This window comes from Rhineura floridana, chromosome 11 (genome assembly GCF_030035675.1).
Source record: "Rhineura floridana isolate rRhiFlo1 chromosome 11, rRhiFlo1.hap2, whole genome shotgun sequence".
Classification (NCBI taxonomy): domain Eukaryota; kingdom Metazoa; phylum Chordata; class Lepidosauria; order Squamata; family Rhineuridae; genus Rhineura; species Rhineura floridana.
The window spans coordinates 43,657,236-43,676,640 of record NC_084490.1 but is presented as its reverse complement, the minus strand read 5'-3'; the positions used below and the strand labels follow the sequence as shown (position 1 = coordinate 43,676,640).

Genomic DNA, 19,405 nt, shown 5'->3' with positions numbered 1-19,405 from the left:
AAGAGGAACTCTTATTTTCTTACAAAGCCGCCTACATCAGGGTGGAGAACCTTTTTCTGCCAGAGGGTTACATTCCCTTTTAGGGGAATCTTCCAGGGGCCATGTGCCAGTGGGAAGTGGGGCTAGAGGCAAGAGCAGATTGAGAACTGGATATGACTCTCATCTTGTATAGTATAAATCAGAGGTTTATACACACTTCTCCACCTAAGTAAGCAGGAGGCATCGTCACAGTTCAAGGATACCTTCCAACCAGCCACAAACATTCGAGGAAGGCATAGCCCAAGATTGGCCTGGGGAGGGTATGGCCTAGGGCAGGGGCTGCCAACCTTTCTGGACCAGTGGGCACATCCTGAATTTTGAGAGAGTGTTGTGGGCACCAGTCCCAACATGAGGGGCATGGCATAACACAAAATTAGACAGTACAGTCATGGTGGAGCTTTTCCCACAATTTAACAGAAAAGACTTGACCATTTCTGCCTGCTATACAGCTGTTAAAGGTACAAGAATCCTGTCCCACCCCAATACCAACCCTAAACCAAAACCTAGGCTGCCCCCTTAAGCACAAATACTTACATTTGCATAGATACGTATACCATTGTACTGTAAATTAACTATACAGTGAATTCTTAATGAGTGCCCGTTCTTTTGTGCCTACACAGCAGGAGACATGTAAAGCTCTTGGCAAAGTTTTCACATTTGCCTTTTGGGGGTGGAGATTCTTGTAACATTCACCCACACTTATTGTGCAGTAGTATTTGCAGAAAATAATTCCTAGGCAGATAGTGCCCCCTTTTCTAAAAATATATGCAATGCCTCTTTTCCCCAGCATAATTGTGGCTTTCTTTGGTAGACAAATGTGGTTCCTACACACCAATTAGGAGATGAGGATTGCTTCCCTTACTTTAACACTCTTCAGTTTCTACACATACACCTGGTGCCACTCCCCACTTGCAGCTTGAGATCATTCCTAACCATACTGTTCACTTGATCCCTAGTGGTGGGGAGGCTGGGTTTGAACCTACATTTTGGAGAACTTGGGCCATTCATTACAAGTCATGCAAAACCAGGGTGGTGGAGGGGGCTGGAATGAGGAGGCCACCCAGCTACGCAGCTTACTGGGTGATTTTGGGCCAGGCTCTCAGCCTGACTTACCTGACAAAGTTATGGTGAAGATAAAATGGAGAATCATGTATGATGTTGTGAGCTCTTTGAAGGAAAGGTGAAATATAACTGCAATAACTATCCTTTTAAAAAAGTACCTTCCCCACCAGTTTCACTTTAAAATGTGTGTTGGACAAATATTACTATATTTTCCACCTCATAATATCCATGGTTAAATATGTGGTGCAAACTAGCTTCCATCACTCTCAGGCCTTGTGTCACAGAGCTTGGAATTTCAGGGTTAAATTATAGACAATGCCTGAAACATTTGACCTTTTGTTACACTCCAAGGCCTCCATTCCTTCTTTCTTAAATGGGCAATCAAGGTTGACCTTTGATTTCACCTGCCAACATCCCAATGTCATTTAGGCCACTGTCAATTTCACAGGCAGGGTTCTATAAACATTTAGCTGAGGCCTGGGCTCTGGGTCTTCATTAGGAATTAGATGTGAAGCCTGATGATGTCAATGCAGTTCATCTGCCAGGAGGGTAGAAAGAAAGACTGTTGATTCCAGACTCAACCAAGTCCTGTAGCATACAGTATATGTACAGCTACCTGCCTATGTTAGTAGTTTGGGCAAGTTCATAAGCTAGAACAGCCTTTTAATTATTCATTTCAATTGACTGCAGTACCATTATATTCTGTTTATTTTGTTAATGAATCAAATTGTTTAAGTACATCTGCTGTGGTTTGATCTAAGGAGTTTCTGAATAACCTGCATTATCCCTCCCACCCCATCATTGCCTTGGGCCTTTTAGCCAATCTATAGTTGAGTCTTACTGCTCTTTACTCAATAGGTGGTGGCCCCTATTCTATTGTGGGTTTAATCCCAGCGATAAAAGTGGGGAAGATAGATGCCCAGTTAAATTGGTCTTCCTAGTGACTCCAAGATTACAAAGAGGGGTAAGAACTGTCTCTTAAGGATACCTGCATACATCACACCTTTGTATGCTATTTCTCAAAGTGGACACTGTTTGCCAGGTTTGTACATAACATTAAGCCAATGTTTATATAACAACAACTCCTAATTAAGCTGCTGGGCTAGGTTTTGCTGATCAAATAAATAATGGCTTAGTCTTACATGCAAATCACACCTGTGTGTTCTTATGAACCACTCCTTTGTTTAAAAATCCAGCTTTTAGTATGGTATCCGGCACCTGGGATGGAAGATTTGATTTTGGCCTGGAGAGTCTCAAGAGAGACCATTACAGGAAGCCAGGTATGTTAAGTTCCAAGCTAGCTGAGCTGCAAAACCACTTGGTGAATTCATTGTCTTTATAAACTTCTGCCATCCCTCCTTTATTTATAAAGTAAACAAAAGAGCATTAGATTCCTAGAAGTGTTCAGCCAAAGCTGTGATCACCTGAATGTCATTCCTTCTTTTCCCCACCCTCTGCACAATTACTAACCAAGTAGTTTTTCAATAACCTGAAAGCTCTTGCCAACAAAGCCCAAAATATGTTAAACTCTTTTCCTCATCTCATCTGGACAGCAGAGTAAGATGATTTTCTCCTAGCCCTTTCTCAAACATTTTAGACAAACTCTTCCTGACACCATTTTAAAACGTTTAACACCCATTAACTCTTAAGAACAAGATTTATAGTCTTTTTTATGTTACGTTTCAAGCCCAACTGAAGTATAAGTGATGCTTTTCACCTGCTAGCTAGGAACCTTTTGGCGACCCAAGAGACCTCACCTTTCTGCCCAGAAACTTTCATGTGCACTCCACCATCACAACCCTGCTTCTCTTAGTTGCTGAAGAGGTACCTTTGCCTCCAATGCACTGAACCCCAGCCTCACAGAAAAAGGACCTGCATTAAATCTCCCTTCTCCCTGTTCCTTGACAAGCACACCAGCTGGCAATACTGTTTCTCTTCTTCCCATCTTCCGTTACAGCACAATCAGGTCCCTGTTTTTTAGGAGAGACCCCTTGCTATACTTATTCCTTCCTCCATGGCTATTTGACCCCCAAATTTCAGCTCTTCATTTCCTTCCCATCCATAGCCCCCTGCTGCAAAAGCAGACCTTTTACACAGCCATTGCCCCTCAAGTCTTCCACCTGCCTTCTGCTGATTTTTACATACACCCATTCTCCAATAAAGAGTGCCCCATTTTCTGCAAGCTGCCTTCAGGTGATTGTTACGAAGTTCCTCCCCAAGCTGTAAGATCAGCAAATCCACCTGTGGAAATGGCTCTCTTGCTCTGCTGACTTGCCTCCTTGATCCAGATGAACAAGTATACACATGGGTGTCATTTTCCTGCCTAATTTTCTGAACCACAGTCTCAAACCATATGGTGGAACCTGGCCCTATGAAATTAGAGTGCAATGCATGAACACAGAACACTGAGTTCTTGACATAAAAAGTGGTTCTGCAGAAGTGTATGACTAATCTTCAAAGGCCCGGTAAGATTCAAAGGCTCTGTTCACACCATGACAGAGTTACATGAAATCCACATTACTGCATTTGTACCATACAAATGTCAAAACAAGTAAGCTTCAGCATACTAAGGTACTCATGGTATTCTTTCCTCCCTGTCTCCCAGTTTTTATGAGTGTGAAGATGGAAGAACTTGAAAATACAGCTGAAGCTACTAGACTCCAGTTACTGGAAATGTATTACTCATACATTTTAAGCCATCTTCACAGGACTAGAAACTTGCTTTTTAAGAAACACTAATTAAATTGAGCAAGATTTCCACAATGTAGGTGGGGGCATAAGAGTGTACAAATAATAGTAAAATTCTTTGGTTGCTTTTCTGAAGACCAAGTCGTAGTGAAGAAATTTAACTGTTGCGCCATCCAAAAAGGGAGTCCCATCATCATGGGATAAATGAGGAACCCATACAGCTGAAAGGATCCAACTTACACAGCATTAAATCTGGTATACGAATCTTACTTAACAATTATGGAATTAGGAAATGGGAGATGAGGAGAGAGAGAAACATACAGCCCTTACACTGACTTAAATCCTCACCTCAGGTTCTCTCCATTTTCTAGAAAAGAGAAAAAAAACTACACCTTTCTAGCTATTTCTCCCCCTGCCCCCCACCCCAATCATGAGGACCAGAAACTTGCCAATGAAATCAGAGTCTCTCCCCATTGGACAGAAGCCCTAGATTCAGTGTCGAATGTGCCTGTTTGGTGGTGTTTGATAATGCAGACATTTTCTTGCAAAAGAAATCTAAAGGCATTAGATGCAATTCAACTTTAACACATGAACAATCAGCAAACAGTGCCACTCTATTTAAAAGAAGATGTTCAGATAAATCAGTCTCCTCCTTGGCTGTCAAGGTAAGGCTTCCTTTGCTTCTTCTGGTGTGATTTCCTGAGAGTAAAGCTCTGTGAAGAGGGCAGGTAGCCAGTACTGTGGTTCTGTTGGAGCTTGGGTATCAAGCCAGGCCATGCCCTCTTTCAGTAAGTGATCCTGTAAAAAGCCACAAAATATTATTTGGGAGAGGAGGTCTAGCAGAAGTGGCTAAGCCTTTTTCCCCATCAAAGAAGGTATCAGCAGGCCTGGGGAAACACTGAGGCTGCAGGAAAAAATTCCCTAAAATCCCTAAATTGTGGGGAGGGGCAGAATAAGGAGCTAAACATGCTCAGTGGCCATAGAACGCTGACTTACTGTTGGGGAAAAACAACCAAACCAGAAAACAATGGGAGGGTAAATGGAATGGAGCAGCTGGAATCATTTTGTTGCAAGGAAATTAGGTACAGTGATATGCACATTTTCAAAAATTATATTTCCAATGCAATATTTCAGTTTCCTGGCTGCCAACTGCGAGGTTTATCTTTCTTTTTATAAAGTGCCAATTGTTTACCTACCAGCACTTGCTTAGCTCGTTCTGCCTCCCACTTTAAACTTGACTTGATTTCGCTGATCGTCACATACCCCTTTTTCTGAAATGGAGAGCAAACAAAGCAGGTATTTCAAAAGCAGATGTTTAGAAAAGGCCAGCCAACGCTAAAAATAACGCGAAGACATTGACTGCATGCCCTTTTGTAGGAAGGGCTTAGAGTTCAGCGGTAGCACACAAGCATCTTGGGTTAAAAAAAAAAAAGATTGAGCTTAGGAAGGACTTCTGACTTGGGAGAACTGATGCCAGTTGGAGTAGACAGTCATTCCCAGCTGAGACAGGCCAATGGTCTGCCTCAGTATAAGGTTGCTCTTTGTTTGAAGATGCTGGCCTTTCACCTGCACCTCGCAGAGCTGATTCCAACTCACACGTTAGGAAATCCATGATATGCAATAGGCCACTGTTCTTCAACCTTATTATCGGACTTCAACTCCCATCAACCCCAGCCAGCTTAGCCAATGGCCAACGACGATGGGAGTTGTAGTCCAACAACATCTGGGGACCCAGGGTTGAGGAACAGTGCAATAGGCAGAAGGTGGGCTGTCTGTATTCATGATGATAGTTCAACGGGTGCATTTCAAAAATCAGCTCTTTCATCCTAGGATAAATGTACAGACCAGCTTTCCCCAACAGATGTTTTGACATACAATTCCCAAATTCATACTGGATAGGGCTAATGGGAGTTGAAATCCAAAACATCTAGAGGGCACTGGGTTGGAGGTAAGCTGGTATGGACGTAACCCAGTCTTGTATATTTAAAAATCTCTCATATGGTGTTGGCCAGTCATTGCAACAACACAGGGCTGGAGTTACATATAGGTCAGGGTGTGTTCACGTCAAAGCCCAATTCTCTGCAAAACCAGCTTGTCCAATCTCTCCCTGACAAGAAGGGCTCACACATGTAAGTGCCCCCATGGAGCTATAGAGACAAAGGCTTATGCCATAATAAGTGTGCCACAAGACTTTTGGGTTTTTTTGTTACAACAGACTAACACCCCTGAAATTCAATTAATCATCTGAATTTGAAGCAATTTGTGCATGTGAATAAAAATGATAGTTCAGATGGAACACATGCAGTTCATTTTTAGATGATGGCCATGTGTCCTAGCAGGCACCATCATCCCGTTGCCCTTCTCTCTCACACACAGGAGGAAACGTCACTCTCAGATTGCACCAGCTGCTCATATTCTTAATAAATATCTACACTGAAATAGTTTTAAAACCTGTTGCCCCGATTAAATTAGGGGCATCTTTTTAAATCAAAAAGATTTTTAATTGATTAATCTAACCACTGAATCAAACACTGCAGCCCTACCAGCTGGGAAAGGCAGGTGCAGCGCAGATTTCCCTACAGAGACAAGTAAACTATGAGTGGCCAACAGGGTGCAGAATAAACACCTTTGCATTTTTTTGTCTGCATACAAACGGGCTGAGAATTTGGGATAGCTTTGAACCAAAGCCTGGAATAATAGCAGAAACTGAGCCACTAACACTGGTTTAAACTTGTTGCTTAGATGGGGCTTGAACGGGAAAGAGTTCCTGAGAATGGCTAAGGCAAAAAAGACAGCCCAAGGTCACACTGACTCGCCCTCTGCTGGGACAGGTACCTCAGCAAGCTGTATCACAACAGTGTGGTCCATGTTTAGTTCAGCCGGCACAGACTGGATCAGGTATGTCCCGCCAACAGGAAAGATCCCGAAGCCATTTCCTAGAACTTTTAGCTTCTTAATCGCCCGGATTAGGTCATCCCTGAGGAATCAGGGGAAGAAGAATGAGACTAGAGAGTGACATTAGGGCAAGCATCTTCAACATCATCAAGGATGGTGTGTATTATGCTGTGATTCTGTGGAAGCCCAGAAAAGCCACAGAATATAGCAATGGGTACAGAAATGAGCTGCCTGAGAATCACAGCTTTCATTTAAAAACAAAATCAAGTTTCTAGCTCTTAGTCTGTGAAGATGTTTGGAAGCCTGTGGTGTAACACCTTTTAAAATCTCAGAAGTCCAAGAGGTAGCTGAATACATTGTCCAGTGATTTGGGTGCTCTGGACCTTAGTGCTCTGCGTATCTCCCTGCTCCCCCCATGAAAATCAGAAGCAATTATGCCAAATAGTTAATATATTATGCAACATAAAAGGAACCACATTTATTTTCTTCATCTGAAAAATGTATACTGCAGGATATATTATGCAACTTAAAAGGGATCATTCATTTTCTTTCATCAGCAATACTGCAGAATTCTATTGATATATTGATCCATCATTTAAGACTTTTAATAGAGCTCACACATAGCCATAACGTAGGCTAGGATTGCTACTTTAGGGACTATCCAGGACTTGGTCACATTTAGTAGGACTTTTAACTGTCTTCTTTAAACAACGCCTATTCGGTATCGCAACCAGCTTTTGAAAGGCCCCTGAGGGCCAAACTACATATTCAAATAGCACACATTCAAAAGTGGTTTGCAATGTGCCACCTCCACAAACATATTTTCCTCCCTCCCTCTGTTCCTGTTTGTCCATCGGTTTCCAAACCTAAATTTTTCATGCAGCTGGAGAATGTGCTACATGGGGCACAATTCAGTACTCTGAGAATGTCAGGTTTATTTCCATCCACAGAGCAAAAGGACAGTCTAAAACAGCATTCTCCAACCTTGGGCCCCCAGATGTTGTTGGACTACAACTTTTCCCATCCCTGACCAGTGGCTACTCTAGTTGGGGAGGATGGGGCCAATATCCGGGGACTCGAAGTTGGAGAACACTGGTCTAAAAGATTGCAAACAGAAGATCAGAAACACATGGGCAGTGGCAAGGAAAGACCTGACACTCCAGAGAGAAATTAGACAGGTGTGAAGAGGTAGAAGAGCAGGTACCCAGAAATGCACACAGAAGGGGGAGCAGGACTGTGGCTGTTGGCCCCACCCTCTACATCACTGTACCTTGGGTTCCCAGATGTTGTTGGATGACAACTCCTATCATTCTTGGCCATTGGATACGTTAGCTGGGGTTGATAGGAGTTGTAGTCCGACAACATCTGGGGACCCAAGGTTGAAGAATAGTGCTGTACATGCACTAAGCACAATGTCTGTAAAGAGCCTCCACGGACACAAGTTTTATACACACAGGCTCTGCACGTGCGATCAGGGACTCTTGGATAGGCAGGTTCTCTAATCACATATATAGAGCCTATACTAGGGATGAGGAAACTGTAAATGTCATTAGATTCCCAGCTCCCATCAGCCCAGGCCAACATGGCCAATGGTCAGGGATTATGGGATTTGTAGTCCAGCATTACCTGGAGGGCCAGAGGCTTCACAACCCTCTTTTAATAGTTGTATGGCAGGCAACTAGTGCAGCACTTTCAGCATGTGGATGCAAGTAGTGGAAGAAGGTGCACCTGTTGAACTCCTGCACGTCAAAGAGCTTCATGATCCCACATTATATCTTTTCTTTATGGTTTCTAAACCTTGATTACACAGCTGCTGCTAGCAAGAGCCACCCCCTCTTTCCTGTCCTAGATCACCACCACCTTGGCCAAAACGGCCCCCGACTCTTTAAAAGCAAAGGAACCCCCAAATCAAAATATATGCAAACTCTTTATTACTTAATTTGCATAAGTGTTTTTTTTCCACTCTAGACCTTGCCAACAAAATATAAGGATCCACAACAAATTCTGCAAATTAAACTCACTTGATCTGCATAATTTATTTCATGCTTTATGGATATATATAATTCACACACACCCCGCCCACCGGTAGAGTCTCAAATGCAGTGCTTACTGGCTGACATCCTGTGCAAATTTTCCTCTTCCCTTGAGCACTTGCTGGTGAAGTTCCTCCAGTGTTATTAACCCTAGTGGGAATTGGGAAGCAGGAGTCATGTTAATACATAGCCACATACATGAGAAGTTTGGATCCAACCCAATATGTTTGCAGACTTAAGGCTGCAGTCCGCTATGCTAGCCTTCCCCAACCTGATGCTCTCCCTTCATGTGTTTTGGACTACAACTCCCATCAGCCCCAGCCAGCGCAAGCATAGGTCCCACTGAATTCAATGTGGCTTACTCTGTAATCAGTCTTTAGGGCTGCTGCCATAGGCTGCAATCATAGAGTTGGAAGAAACTTCAAAGGCCATCTAGGCCAACCCCCTGCTCACTTACCTGGAAAAAAGACCCACTGAACTCAGTGGGATTTATTTCTGAGTAGAGATGCATAGGATTGTGCTGAACATTTCTCAGAGACTGGATTAGTATGGCTAGAAAGCTTGCAGATACTGACAAGCGAGCAGTGGGCAGACATTAGGGAGAACTGCAAAACACAAACACAAACCTGGGCAAACAATGTTTCTGTTTGCTACCCTCACCTCCATTTCTGTGCTTCAGAGCCAGACAGACTTCAATAATCTGAACACCTAGCTCGTAGTAGAAATCTCCAACACCCAGCATTTCAGACCAGAATCCTTTACCGGCTGCAGAAAAGAAAATGGGAGGAAAATACAAATAGATGAGTGACAAAAGAGGATCGTGCATTTTGTCTCAGGGACCCAATTTTTAAAAAGAAACTCTCCAAGTGCTCAACATTTGGAGAGTGTCAGAATCCAAAGTAGTGTTTCACTGGTCATAGGACAAAACCTTCTTGGTCCACTGCTGTTCTCTGCCTTTCCTGTTCATGATTTTTGGAACATTACATCTGGGGTGATCTCCCATTTGCCAATGGGTGGTCCATGCGCAGGTCTCTATGCTGATCCAACTCTCCTTCTTACTGAGTATAAAATAAATTAAACTTGCATCTGAGAAAGGACTGGGTAAGTAAACCCACCCACCCCCATTACCAAGAACAACCTTGCTGGCTTCATGTACCAATTCGGGGTGGGAATATCACAGGGCTGTACTGAGGTTTTTCCCCAGTCCTCCTACACACAGGCACTGCACCCATGCCGGATGAACTATTATGCCCTAAACATATATACATTGTAAAACTTACACAATGCATGCAATTTGCAGAATGCCTGTTATTTTGGCACAGGATTTTTATTTATTTAAAAGCACAGCATGGACACAGCCTTTAGGATGAAATGGTCCCTGCTCAGACATGGCTTATAATGTGAAATATATTGTGATAACTCATCTCTGAGTTAAAGTAGTTATCTGGGAAACAATGTTGTTCCCTTTTTTATTTTTAATGGGAACACAGAAGATCAGACAGAAGAAAAAATGACAGAAAGAAAGGCTGGCAGGATCTGCCAGAAACTCTCCTTCCTCCACCCCCAAATCCATGCCTCCCCCATTTCTTACAGGCTAGAGGATCAACACCAATCGTTGCGCACATGTCCTGGAACTGGACTCTGAACTGTGAATTTTTACGGATCTCTTGCTTGTGTTTACTGGCAAACTCTTCAAGGTTAGTTTTAAACATGTCCAGCTGCTTGGACATCTGTAAATGTAGCCAGGGAAGAGAAAGGAGAAACAGATTAAAAAAGGTCTGCTTTGAAATATTATTAATTTGAAATACACCTTCGAGACCTACAACAGACTGATGTTTCATGTAGGACAATTACATAAGGCTATTTCCATAAAGTACCGATTTATGAGCAAAGCTCTTTTGTGTCAGTTTTGTTTTCCTAAGAGATTGCACACTAACAATGGACCATTCATCTCAGCGCCCCATCTACCAATGGCAACTAGCTTGATATTACAGGGAACCTCACAAGCCAGAAATTATTAGTACTGTATATACCCAATACAGATGTATTGCCCAAGTATTTTTCTCATGGTTTTCCCAAGCTGTTGATGTCCCTGATTATCACAACATCCTGTCACAACAGATTCCACAGGCTGATTATGCATCATGCATAGAAGCCTGGGCTGATATGAGAGAACAGCCTTCTATAGTAACACATTTTGGGGCGGCCTTTGATCTATTGGAAGTGGGGCAAGAACAACTCCTGTTTGGATTCTTTTGTTTGTATTCCAGAAGGAAGGTAGAGTTAGGGTCCTCCAGCTGGCTACCTTTACCTGTGCTCTTCTCTATCTAACTTCCTTCCGATGTAAACTGACATGCTCAGGGAAGCTGAACTGCCCCTCCTTCCTTTGTCTTCTTCTTCAACTGTCTGAGAGAGATGAGACATCGTTGTTTTTGTTCTCTCTCCTGAGCCATGAGGGCAATATCCAAGTCTGGGCATTGTGCTTCCAACTTAGTTAGTTAGAACTAGGTATGTCTTTCCTATCTACTATGTCTTTCTAGCTTTTCTTATTTTACTAAGTCTTAAGTCTCAGTGATCTAAATGCAGGGTAAAAGCCTGCTACTTAGGTAAATACACATACTGGCACACACGTGGCTCAGACTGCTGAGAATCTCTGCATATATAATTCCATAACACCACTCAAGGCCAAGAGCAAACCCAGGTGTTTCCCCATCTCACCTGGGCTAATTGGTCTTCAGCCAAAACTGTCCCACGTTCCTTGTATTTGGCCTAAAAAGAAAAAAAAGTAAGATTTAAAAAATAATAAAATTAAAAAAACAGTGAAATAAAAACAAAACTGATTAACCAGTATATAAATAGCTGAAAAATAAAATAAAAGCCATATTCTTTTTCCCAGATATGCATCTCCACTTTTAAAACATGATTATAGTAGGCCTAATGGAGAATGCCTTGTCCTCAGGAGGTCAGTTTGGAAAGCACCCAAACTTCAGCTTTCTCAGTTTCAGCACCGTGTGGAACTCCTTCCCTGAGAGAATCCTGGAAACTGTGGGTTTGTTAAGGGTGCTGAGAGCTACAATTCCCAGAATGCTCTGGGAAGAGGGACTGATTGTTAAACCACTCTGAGAAATTGTATCTCTGTGAGAGGAATCAGGGCCCCCTAACAACTCTCAGCACTCTCAGCAAACTATAGCTCCCAGGATTCTCTGGTGAAAGCCATGACTGTTTAAAGTGGTATAATACTGTTATAAATGTCTAGTACAGATGGGGCTTCTGACTACAGTAGGGCCCCCTCATACAGCGGGTTACATTCCGGACCCCCGCTGTAAAGCGAAAACCGCTGTAAAGCAGATCCCATTGACTTACATCAACCAAAATGGCTCCTGGCAGCAAAAAACCGCTATAAAAGCGGAACAAGCACTGTAAAGCAGGGCCTTTCTACAATTCACAACTGCTGTATTAGCAGAACACTGTAAAGCGAAGCGCTGTAAAGTGGGTCCCTACTGTACATTTAGATCACTTCTTTAGAGCTTTTTATGCTATGTTGGTTTTGTGGGTAACAGCCCTTTTGGCCATGTTATATAACTCTTCAACACTGTTTAAGATGGCACGGAAGTGTTATGACTGGGTTCTGGGTATTTAAAAAAAAAAGTTGTAAGGGCTGTTTTGTATGTTGTGGTTTGAACCACTTTACTGTATGCCATTTTGGAAGCTTGATGTGGAAAAAGTAGTATACACTGTGAATAAATTAACACATATTTTATGTCCAAGCTATTCTTGCATTACCTTTAGCCAAGGCAAGGAATCTCATTCATAAGTCTTGGAAGAGAAAGCATCACACATGGGAGTTTTCCACGCTTGTTTGTAGCACAGATGGGGAAACCTGGTGCCCTCCAAATGTTGTTGGACTACAACTCCCACCTTTCCTGACCATTAGCCATGCTGGCTGGGACTGATAAGAGGTAAAGTCCAACAACATAGACTAGAAGTCAAGCATTTAGTGTCACCAGTCCCATGCAGTGAAACGCTCTTCCAGCAGAGATTCAGCAGGCATCCTCGCTTTTGACTTTCAGGTGTTTCTCGAAGGCTTTTTTATGCCGATAAGCCTTCACAACTGTTTAATTTTTATTTTGATTAGCCAGTCGCCTTAATGATGATCTGTATTTTTATTTTTTTTAATGGTGTTTTATATTTTATCACTATAAACCACCCTGATATTTTATGATATGGCAGTATAAAAATACTCTTTAAAATAAATACATACATAAAAAATCTGGAGGGTCACAGATTCCCATCCCTGAATTAAGGAGAGGTTCTCCAAAAGCATGCTTTGGCTACAGGTGGGTGCCAGGTCTGAACATTTTAAAGACAGCTCCAGCCTAACTCTGTGAATATTTCAGCAGCAGCATATTTGGACAGGAGTTTGTTGACTAGAGTTTTTTGAAAAAGGTTGGGGTCAGCAACAGGCAGCCCCAGATCAGAATCTGCCCCCATGCTCTCCCGCTTTTTACCAGTCCTCTCTCCTGGGCCCTTTTCTTTCTGTATGTCCTGAAATTGTCTGGATGAGAGGGACAGGCTCTGCACATGTGTGCTCTGCATGTGTGCTCTGCATGTGTGCTCTGCATGTGTGCTCGCCATGCCTGCCTCTGGCGAGTGTGACATGGGGCCAGCATTTGTCATAACTTTGAACCTGCAGTAATGGGGACGGACAGTCCAAGCAGCTGCGTGGCTATTCCACCAGCTCTGAAGCTGGGAAGAAAGTTGGGGTCTGTTTGGCACGGACAAGGTGCCGGAAGGGCTTTAGAGAGACAAGGCAAAGGAGCAAATCCCACCCACCTGTTCTTCCTGCTCCAGAACAGGAAAGATAGGTGAGAGAGAAGCACTGGGCATCACTGCCTGAAGGCGCCCTTTGTGCCTTTGGACAAAACCAACAAATAGCGCATACTCTGCATCCTGCTGGGTCTTTCCCTTCAGAAAGACCCCAAGGGGAAGCATTGAGTGCTGCTTTCCAAAGACTTTCCATGGAACTTCAGGAAGTGGCACCCAGAAGCACACACTCCCCATCTTGCCCAGACTTTCCCTTAGGGGTGGACAACTCAGGGTTGTTTGCTTGGTCAGCAAGGCCAGCTCAAAACTGTTGCCCCCCCCATTCATCTCCCTAAGCCAGCCACCACCAACCTGGTGCCCTCCAGATGTTTGGGGCTAATTCCCATCAGCCCCAGCTAGCACTGCCATGGGAGTTGTTGTCCAAAACATCTGCAGGCCACCAAATTGGCAAAGGCTGCCCTAAACTGGAACAGATAGAGAAGGTGAGGGCAACAGCGAGGGAAACCCAGCAGTGAGGAAAGGGGTATTCTTTTACTCAAGCAGTCATTGCTCTTTTCTCACAGTCCCAAGTGTTTTAAGGTGACTAGTCAGGACAGAGAGGTGATCCAGTGGGGCTTGTTGACTCCAAAAACTAGTTTGCTGATCAGGCAGTTTGAAGATTTGAACTAACGAAAGTGACACAGGAAGCTGCCTTATACAAAGTCAGATTATCTAGCTCAGGCCCCATCTGCAGTATCATATCACTTTAAACAGTCATGGCTTCCCCCAAAGCAATGGTTTATACATTTTTCCCATGGACCACTTGAAAATTGCTGAGGATTTTGGCAGACCACTTAATGATTTTTCTGCCTGTTGCAGCAATTGTAATGTGCTGTGCTAGATGCTGTATGATTTTAAATTGTACTTTTACAGACATGCCATGGACCACTTGAATGAAGCTCACAGACCACTAGTGGACCATGAACCACAGTTTGGGAACCTCTGCCGCAAAGAATACTGGGAACTGGCTTGTTAAGGGTGCTGAGAGTTGTTAGGAGACTCCTATTCCCATCAAAGAGCTACAATTCCCAGAGTGGTTCAACAATCAATCCCCAGGGAACTCAGAACTGTAGCTCTGTGAGGGGCATAAGGGTATCATAACAGTGCTTAGCACCATTATCAAACTACAACTCCCAGGATTCTTTGGGGGAAGCCATGACTATTTAAAGTGGTATAATACTGCTTTAAATGTATAGTACAGATGGGGTGGTGGTGTCAGTATTGTCAACATTAACTGGCAACGACTCTCCATGTTTTCAGACAGGAGATTTCCCAGCCCTACCTGGAAATGCCAGGGATTAAAGCTGGAACCTCTTATACGCAAAGCTGGTGTTCTGCCACTGAGCTACAGCCCTTTCCCAGCAGTACATCAGTACCTTCCCTGTGAGGCTGTGGGAGAAGTTAGCTCAAACAGAGAGCTCAGTACTCAACACTGGATCTGACACTTTCAGTCTCAGTTTCCCAAGTCATGAGAACATGATAATATCAAGAACTGGCATATATTATAATCTGTCTTCAAACTTTAGAAACTAAGTTTAAAAGATGTGTTTACTTGGAGAAGCTAACACTTCAAATGAAATGAAAAGTCTTTCAGCATGGAATAGTATTGGGAGTGCAGGAGAAAGAAATCTTCCTTACCAAGAAAAAATGTGAACACACATGTAGTGTGTGCATACAAAGAGGGATCAATCACCTAACAATCTATACTGTCGACATGGGAACCCACCAGTGGTGACTGGTGCCCATTGGGACTGGTAGGGCAAGAGGCTGGGAGGCCAACAGTAGATTGAGTCACAGCTAGTGATAAGGATAGCCAGAGCCAGTGACAGGCGAAGCCAACTAATTCTAGTGTTCACTCCATCTTCCTTTCTGCTCAGTTCTACAAGGATAACAAAGAGACTAAGGAGGAAGAAAGTGACACTGCCTGGGCTGGTTCTATGTAAGAAGGCAGGCAGGGAGGTGGGGGCCGTATGAGACAGACTTAGGCTGGTGGGGCAGTGCCCTATTAGCTTAATGGATCAGCCTCCACTGGAATCCACAAATAATAGAATCCACAAGTATTCAAGAGCGAGTATAGCCAAACAGGGAAGTCCCTGGTTTAAATCTCCCCTCTTCCGCTCACAAGAAGCCCTCGGGCAAATCACTCTTTCCCTGTCTCAGTCTCCTCCTCTGCAATATGGAGGACAGCTCTTACCTAACAGGAGGGAATGGGGTAACCTGTGGTCTGCCAGATGTTGTTGGACTACAACTTCCATCATTCCTGACCACTGGCCACGGCAGATAGGGCTGATGAGATAATAACATCTGGAGGGCCACCCCTGCCTTACAGTTCTTCTAAAGTGGGGACACTCATGGGACAAAAGCAGCAAAGGGAAAAAAGCAGATGTCAAGTTTTTCTGGAGAGGGGTTAAGAAGCAAGACAGGGTGGATCAATTTTAGGGGAGAAGGAGGAGAGAAGCAGCAAGTACCACTGCCGAGCACTGGGAGTTGCAAAATGACAGTTATTGAACAGAATGCCTCTGAACATGTGCAAACTGCTTTTCCCCCTTCCCGAGGCTGAGTAGCCACAGCCGCCACTACCCCTCACCCAATCTGAGAGTAAGGACGGAAAAGCTTCCCAGTGACTGCCACACAAGCTCCTCCAATACCTTACGTTTGTAGAAATGCAGCGCTCCTTCCCTCCAGCTACAAGACTGGGCTAGGGGATAGAGACGGTAAAGAAAGGAAGATCAGCTGGGAGGAGAGGAGGAAATCTCACCTCTGCCAATTTCTTTTTGGCGATGGCACCAGCCCCCACCCCCCGACGGTGCATCTTTGCGCACACAGGTAGGAAGGGAAGAAGAAAGAGCGATGCCTGGATGTGAGCTGGTTTATTGAAGAACGCAGAGATGGTGAAAAGGGGTGGGGGAAGCCACATTAGCAAACGCTCCCGTTCTACGTCATCAGCACGCGACAGGAAGTGTATTCCAGCTTTTTACTGCTTCCATGCTTTTTACAGACAGCCCGCCAAACGGGATCAGTGGACTGTTTTGGAGGGCGGGTGTTTCCCTCACTTTATTATTCCTCTGTCTCAGCCGGGGGCGGGAAGGAGTCTTACCAAGTCCTTTATGGCACTCTCAAGGCTAACCATAAAGTGCCACAGCTTTTATTGTTGTCTTTGTTACAATAGGCTAGCACGCCCGCCCTTCCCTCCAGAGAATTTGCCTTGTGTTCAACTCCGGTGATTCGCTAATAACAATACCAGGACGCACGCGCTTCGGCGTGTTTCAAACGTGCACAGCTCCTTTGATAACGAAGGTGATGTTCTTGCACCCCTCACCCTCATTTCCAAACCCGTGTGTAATTTCCAGTTACAAGGTGTGCAACTTTAACAAACGGAACCAGGATTTAACTGCAGCGCCATGCAGACTAAACACTGTGCGTACACTCACTTGGGAATGCGCCTCAGGAATTATAGTTTCCCACGGCGTATCGTGGGAGTTTTGTCAGTGAGGTGTATCAGATTATCGGGAATTCTGTCTGAGGTTGCAATCCTAACCTCATTTACCTGGGAGTAAGCCCCACTGAATTCAATAGGACTTCTGAATCGGCATGGCTAGGATTGCGTTGTTAGTAAGGAGTAAGTCTCATTGAACTCCACAAGATTGGCTGCCGAGTAACAAGCCTGCACTGTAAGGGAGAGTTGTGTAGATGACTCCTTCTCCCTCCCCCGTTTTATGTCTTTTCTGGGAAATGTTTTAAATATACTGTACTGTACTGATATATTGCCCTCTAGTGGCACATTGTATAACAAAAGTGGCACAACAGTTTCAACCTATGTGATGGTGGTGAAGAGGAAGAACTGGTCCAAACATTAGGAAGAATGAGGTGGCCCAGGCAGCTGTTTTTTGGTGTCAGGAAAAGGCAGCAATTTATGGTTATTGTATTATTGTATTGTATTGTACTGTTACTGACAGGGAGAGAGAGATGGATATGGAATTTTCCACTTCAGGTGCCAAAATAACTTGGCTAACCTTGGATCTTGACTTGGGGTAGGGGTGGGGACATCATTTGCTACTCTGCCTCAGGCAGCAAATTGTACTACATCAGTTGTTACAACTACTGTGTAAGATCATTATTATTTTGCGAATGGAGTGGAGGTAAAGGCCAAGAGGCAGCAGCTGGCTGGCTGCTGCTGAGTTCATGAATTGAGATAGATACTGCCAGGCTCACAGTTCACATTCTTAACCAACCACTAAACCACACCAGTGGCTCATGTACACCAAATGTATACTTAACACTGAAACGTCTTTTCCAAATGTGTCAGTTTGACTGGCAGTGCACCAGCCGCCTTGAGTCTGTTGGTTGAAATTCTGGTGAGGCCGAACTAATTTTTTATGACACACAAGATAACATTTATCACTCCAAGATGTGAAACAATAGCAGAGAAATGTATGTGCGAAAGTACCATGCAAGGTACATGCAGCAGGGTGGGGTGTGCAAATTCTCCTATCCCAGTGGACAAGTCTCATTTATGCTGCTTTCTGTATTCCTGGCGATGGCAAACTTCTCTCTTGTATAATGTCAAATTGAGCAAGCCTGACAAACGGAGGATAAACACAGGAATATGCATAGAAAAGGTATGAGAAACACTGGTATAAACAGTAAATGTTACTTTGGGATTCCCTCAACTGTCTGATATGGCTTGAAAGAGCTGCATTAATGCTGCAGTGGATTACCCTTTCACCTGAGAACAAGCCTGTACCGGGGGGGGGGGATCTAGGGGTGCTGACCTCCCCAACATTTTTCTGCCCTCCCTAATTATTTTATAAAAAATAAAGAATTAAATTTATTATAGAAAAATATCTCTCCCCCCCCCCCAAATGTTTAGGCTGGCTGTGGGCCTGCTTGATAATAAATCCATTAAACTAAGTGAGACGTTTAAGTAGATACAAGATTGTGCTGCAAATAGCTTGCTGATGTGCAGTTGTGTGCTGGCAGATTTAGAAGTACAAGCTCCCGTCATGGTAGGCATGCCACACCCCTGCAAAGCCATGGTCCCTTCTGTCTCTGGAATATTTATTTTCATTTCATCTTACCATGCCCAACATTTATACAGAATATCATTAAAAGCTGAAACACCATCACACGCTCCTCCCCCGCAACATATTTTTTTCTCTTTCCCTCCTCCTCCCCTACTGCTCCTGGCTTTGGGCTGGAACAAAACCACACATCTTCCCCTCCCCCTTTTTTGCTGGTGGGTTAAGAATAAGATCCTTGTTAACAAACAAACTGGAGACCATGCAACAGAGAAACCCCCCTTCAGCCCTAGTGTTACCCTCCCCTACCTCCTTTTCTACTTTCCCTTGCTTGCTTGTCATCTCCACGCTCCTCAGTCCTTCCCATATACACCTTGTCCCTCAACAAAGGTCCCTAGGAACCAGTCAGCATAAAAGGAAAGTATTGGCTATTGAGAAGAGTCTTTTCAGTGGCTGACTCATCTCCTTTCACTCTGATTGGCTCCAATCAGCAGAAAATAACATTGGAGACAGAGGGACCCTGCTCCAAAAAAAGTAAGGGGTCTAAGACCCCCTGGGACTCTGGACAACACCCCTGCAATGTGTGTAAAAAAAGGTGTGATTCCCTTTCTGCCCACTCAAGATATCCAAGTAAACGGAAGAACTGCTAATGCTAGTGGTATGCAACCTTTGGGGCAAGTATGACATAGCACCACCCTAGCTGTTGAGGTTGATGGTTGCACTGAGAATGGATTCTAAATCTTCTCCCGATAGGCACAATACTGGCTCACCAGTTCTCATGGACTACCAAAACCCAGTACTTTTTTG

General features: G+C 44.0%; 1 protein-coding gene across 2 annotated transcripts; it reads right to left on the bottom strand.

Moving 5' to 3' along the window:
- Positions 1-3,598: 3,598 nt before the first annotated feature.
- On the bottom strand, positions 3,599-16,533 carry SNF8 (SNF8 subunit of ESCRT-II). Of its 2 annotated transcripts, none has more exons than XM_061589866.1 (8): positions 16,339-16,533; positions 11,436-11,486; positions 10,309-10,447; positions 9,378-9,482; positions 8,795-8,867; positions 6,625-6,766; positions 4,986-5,060; positions 3,599-4,587 (listed from the first exon to the last, which is right to left on the bottom strand). In XM_061589866.1, exons 1-8 carry the CDS (start codon positions 16,495-16,497, stop codon positions 4,450-4,452), a joined length of 882 nt encoding a protein of 293 aa, XP_061445850.1. In that variant the 5' UTR covers positions 16,498-16,533; the 3' UTR covers positions 3,599-4,449. The 2 variants fall into 2 exon arrangements, with proteins under 2 accessions (XP_061445850.1, XP_061445852.1); XM_061589868.1 differs by lacking the exon at positions 16,339-16,533 and adding an exon at positions 16,229-16,309.
- Positions 16,534-19,405: the final 2,872 nt, after the last annotated feature.

Excerpts from the sequence above, each read along its gene's own strand:
- SNF8 (XM_061589866.1), bottom strand. The coding sequence starts at position 16,497 with ATGTGGCTTCCCCCACCCCTTTTCACCATCTCTGCGTTCTTCAATAAA. Across the intron at positions 10,448-11,435 it reads CTGAAGACCAATTAGCCCAG|ATGTCCAAGCAGCTGGACAT; the intron begins GTGAGATGGGGA and ends CTACATTTACAG. Across the intron at positions 5,061-6,624 it reads TTGTGATACAGCTTGCTGAG|AAAAAGGGGTATGTGACGAT; the intron begins GTACCTGTCCCA and ends TCTCCATTTCAG.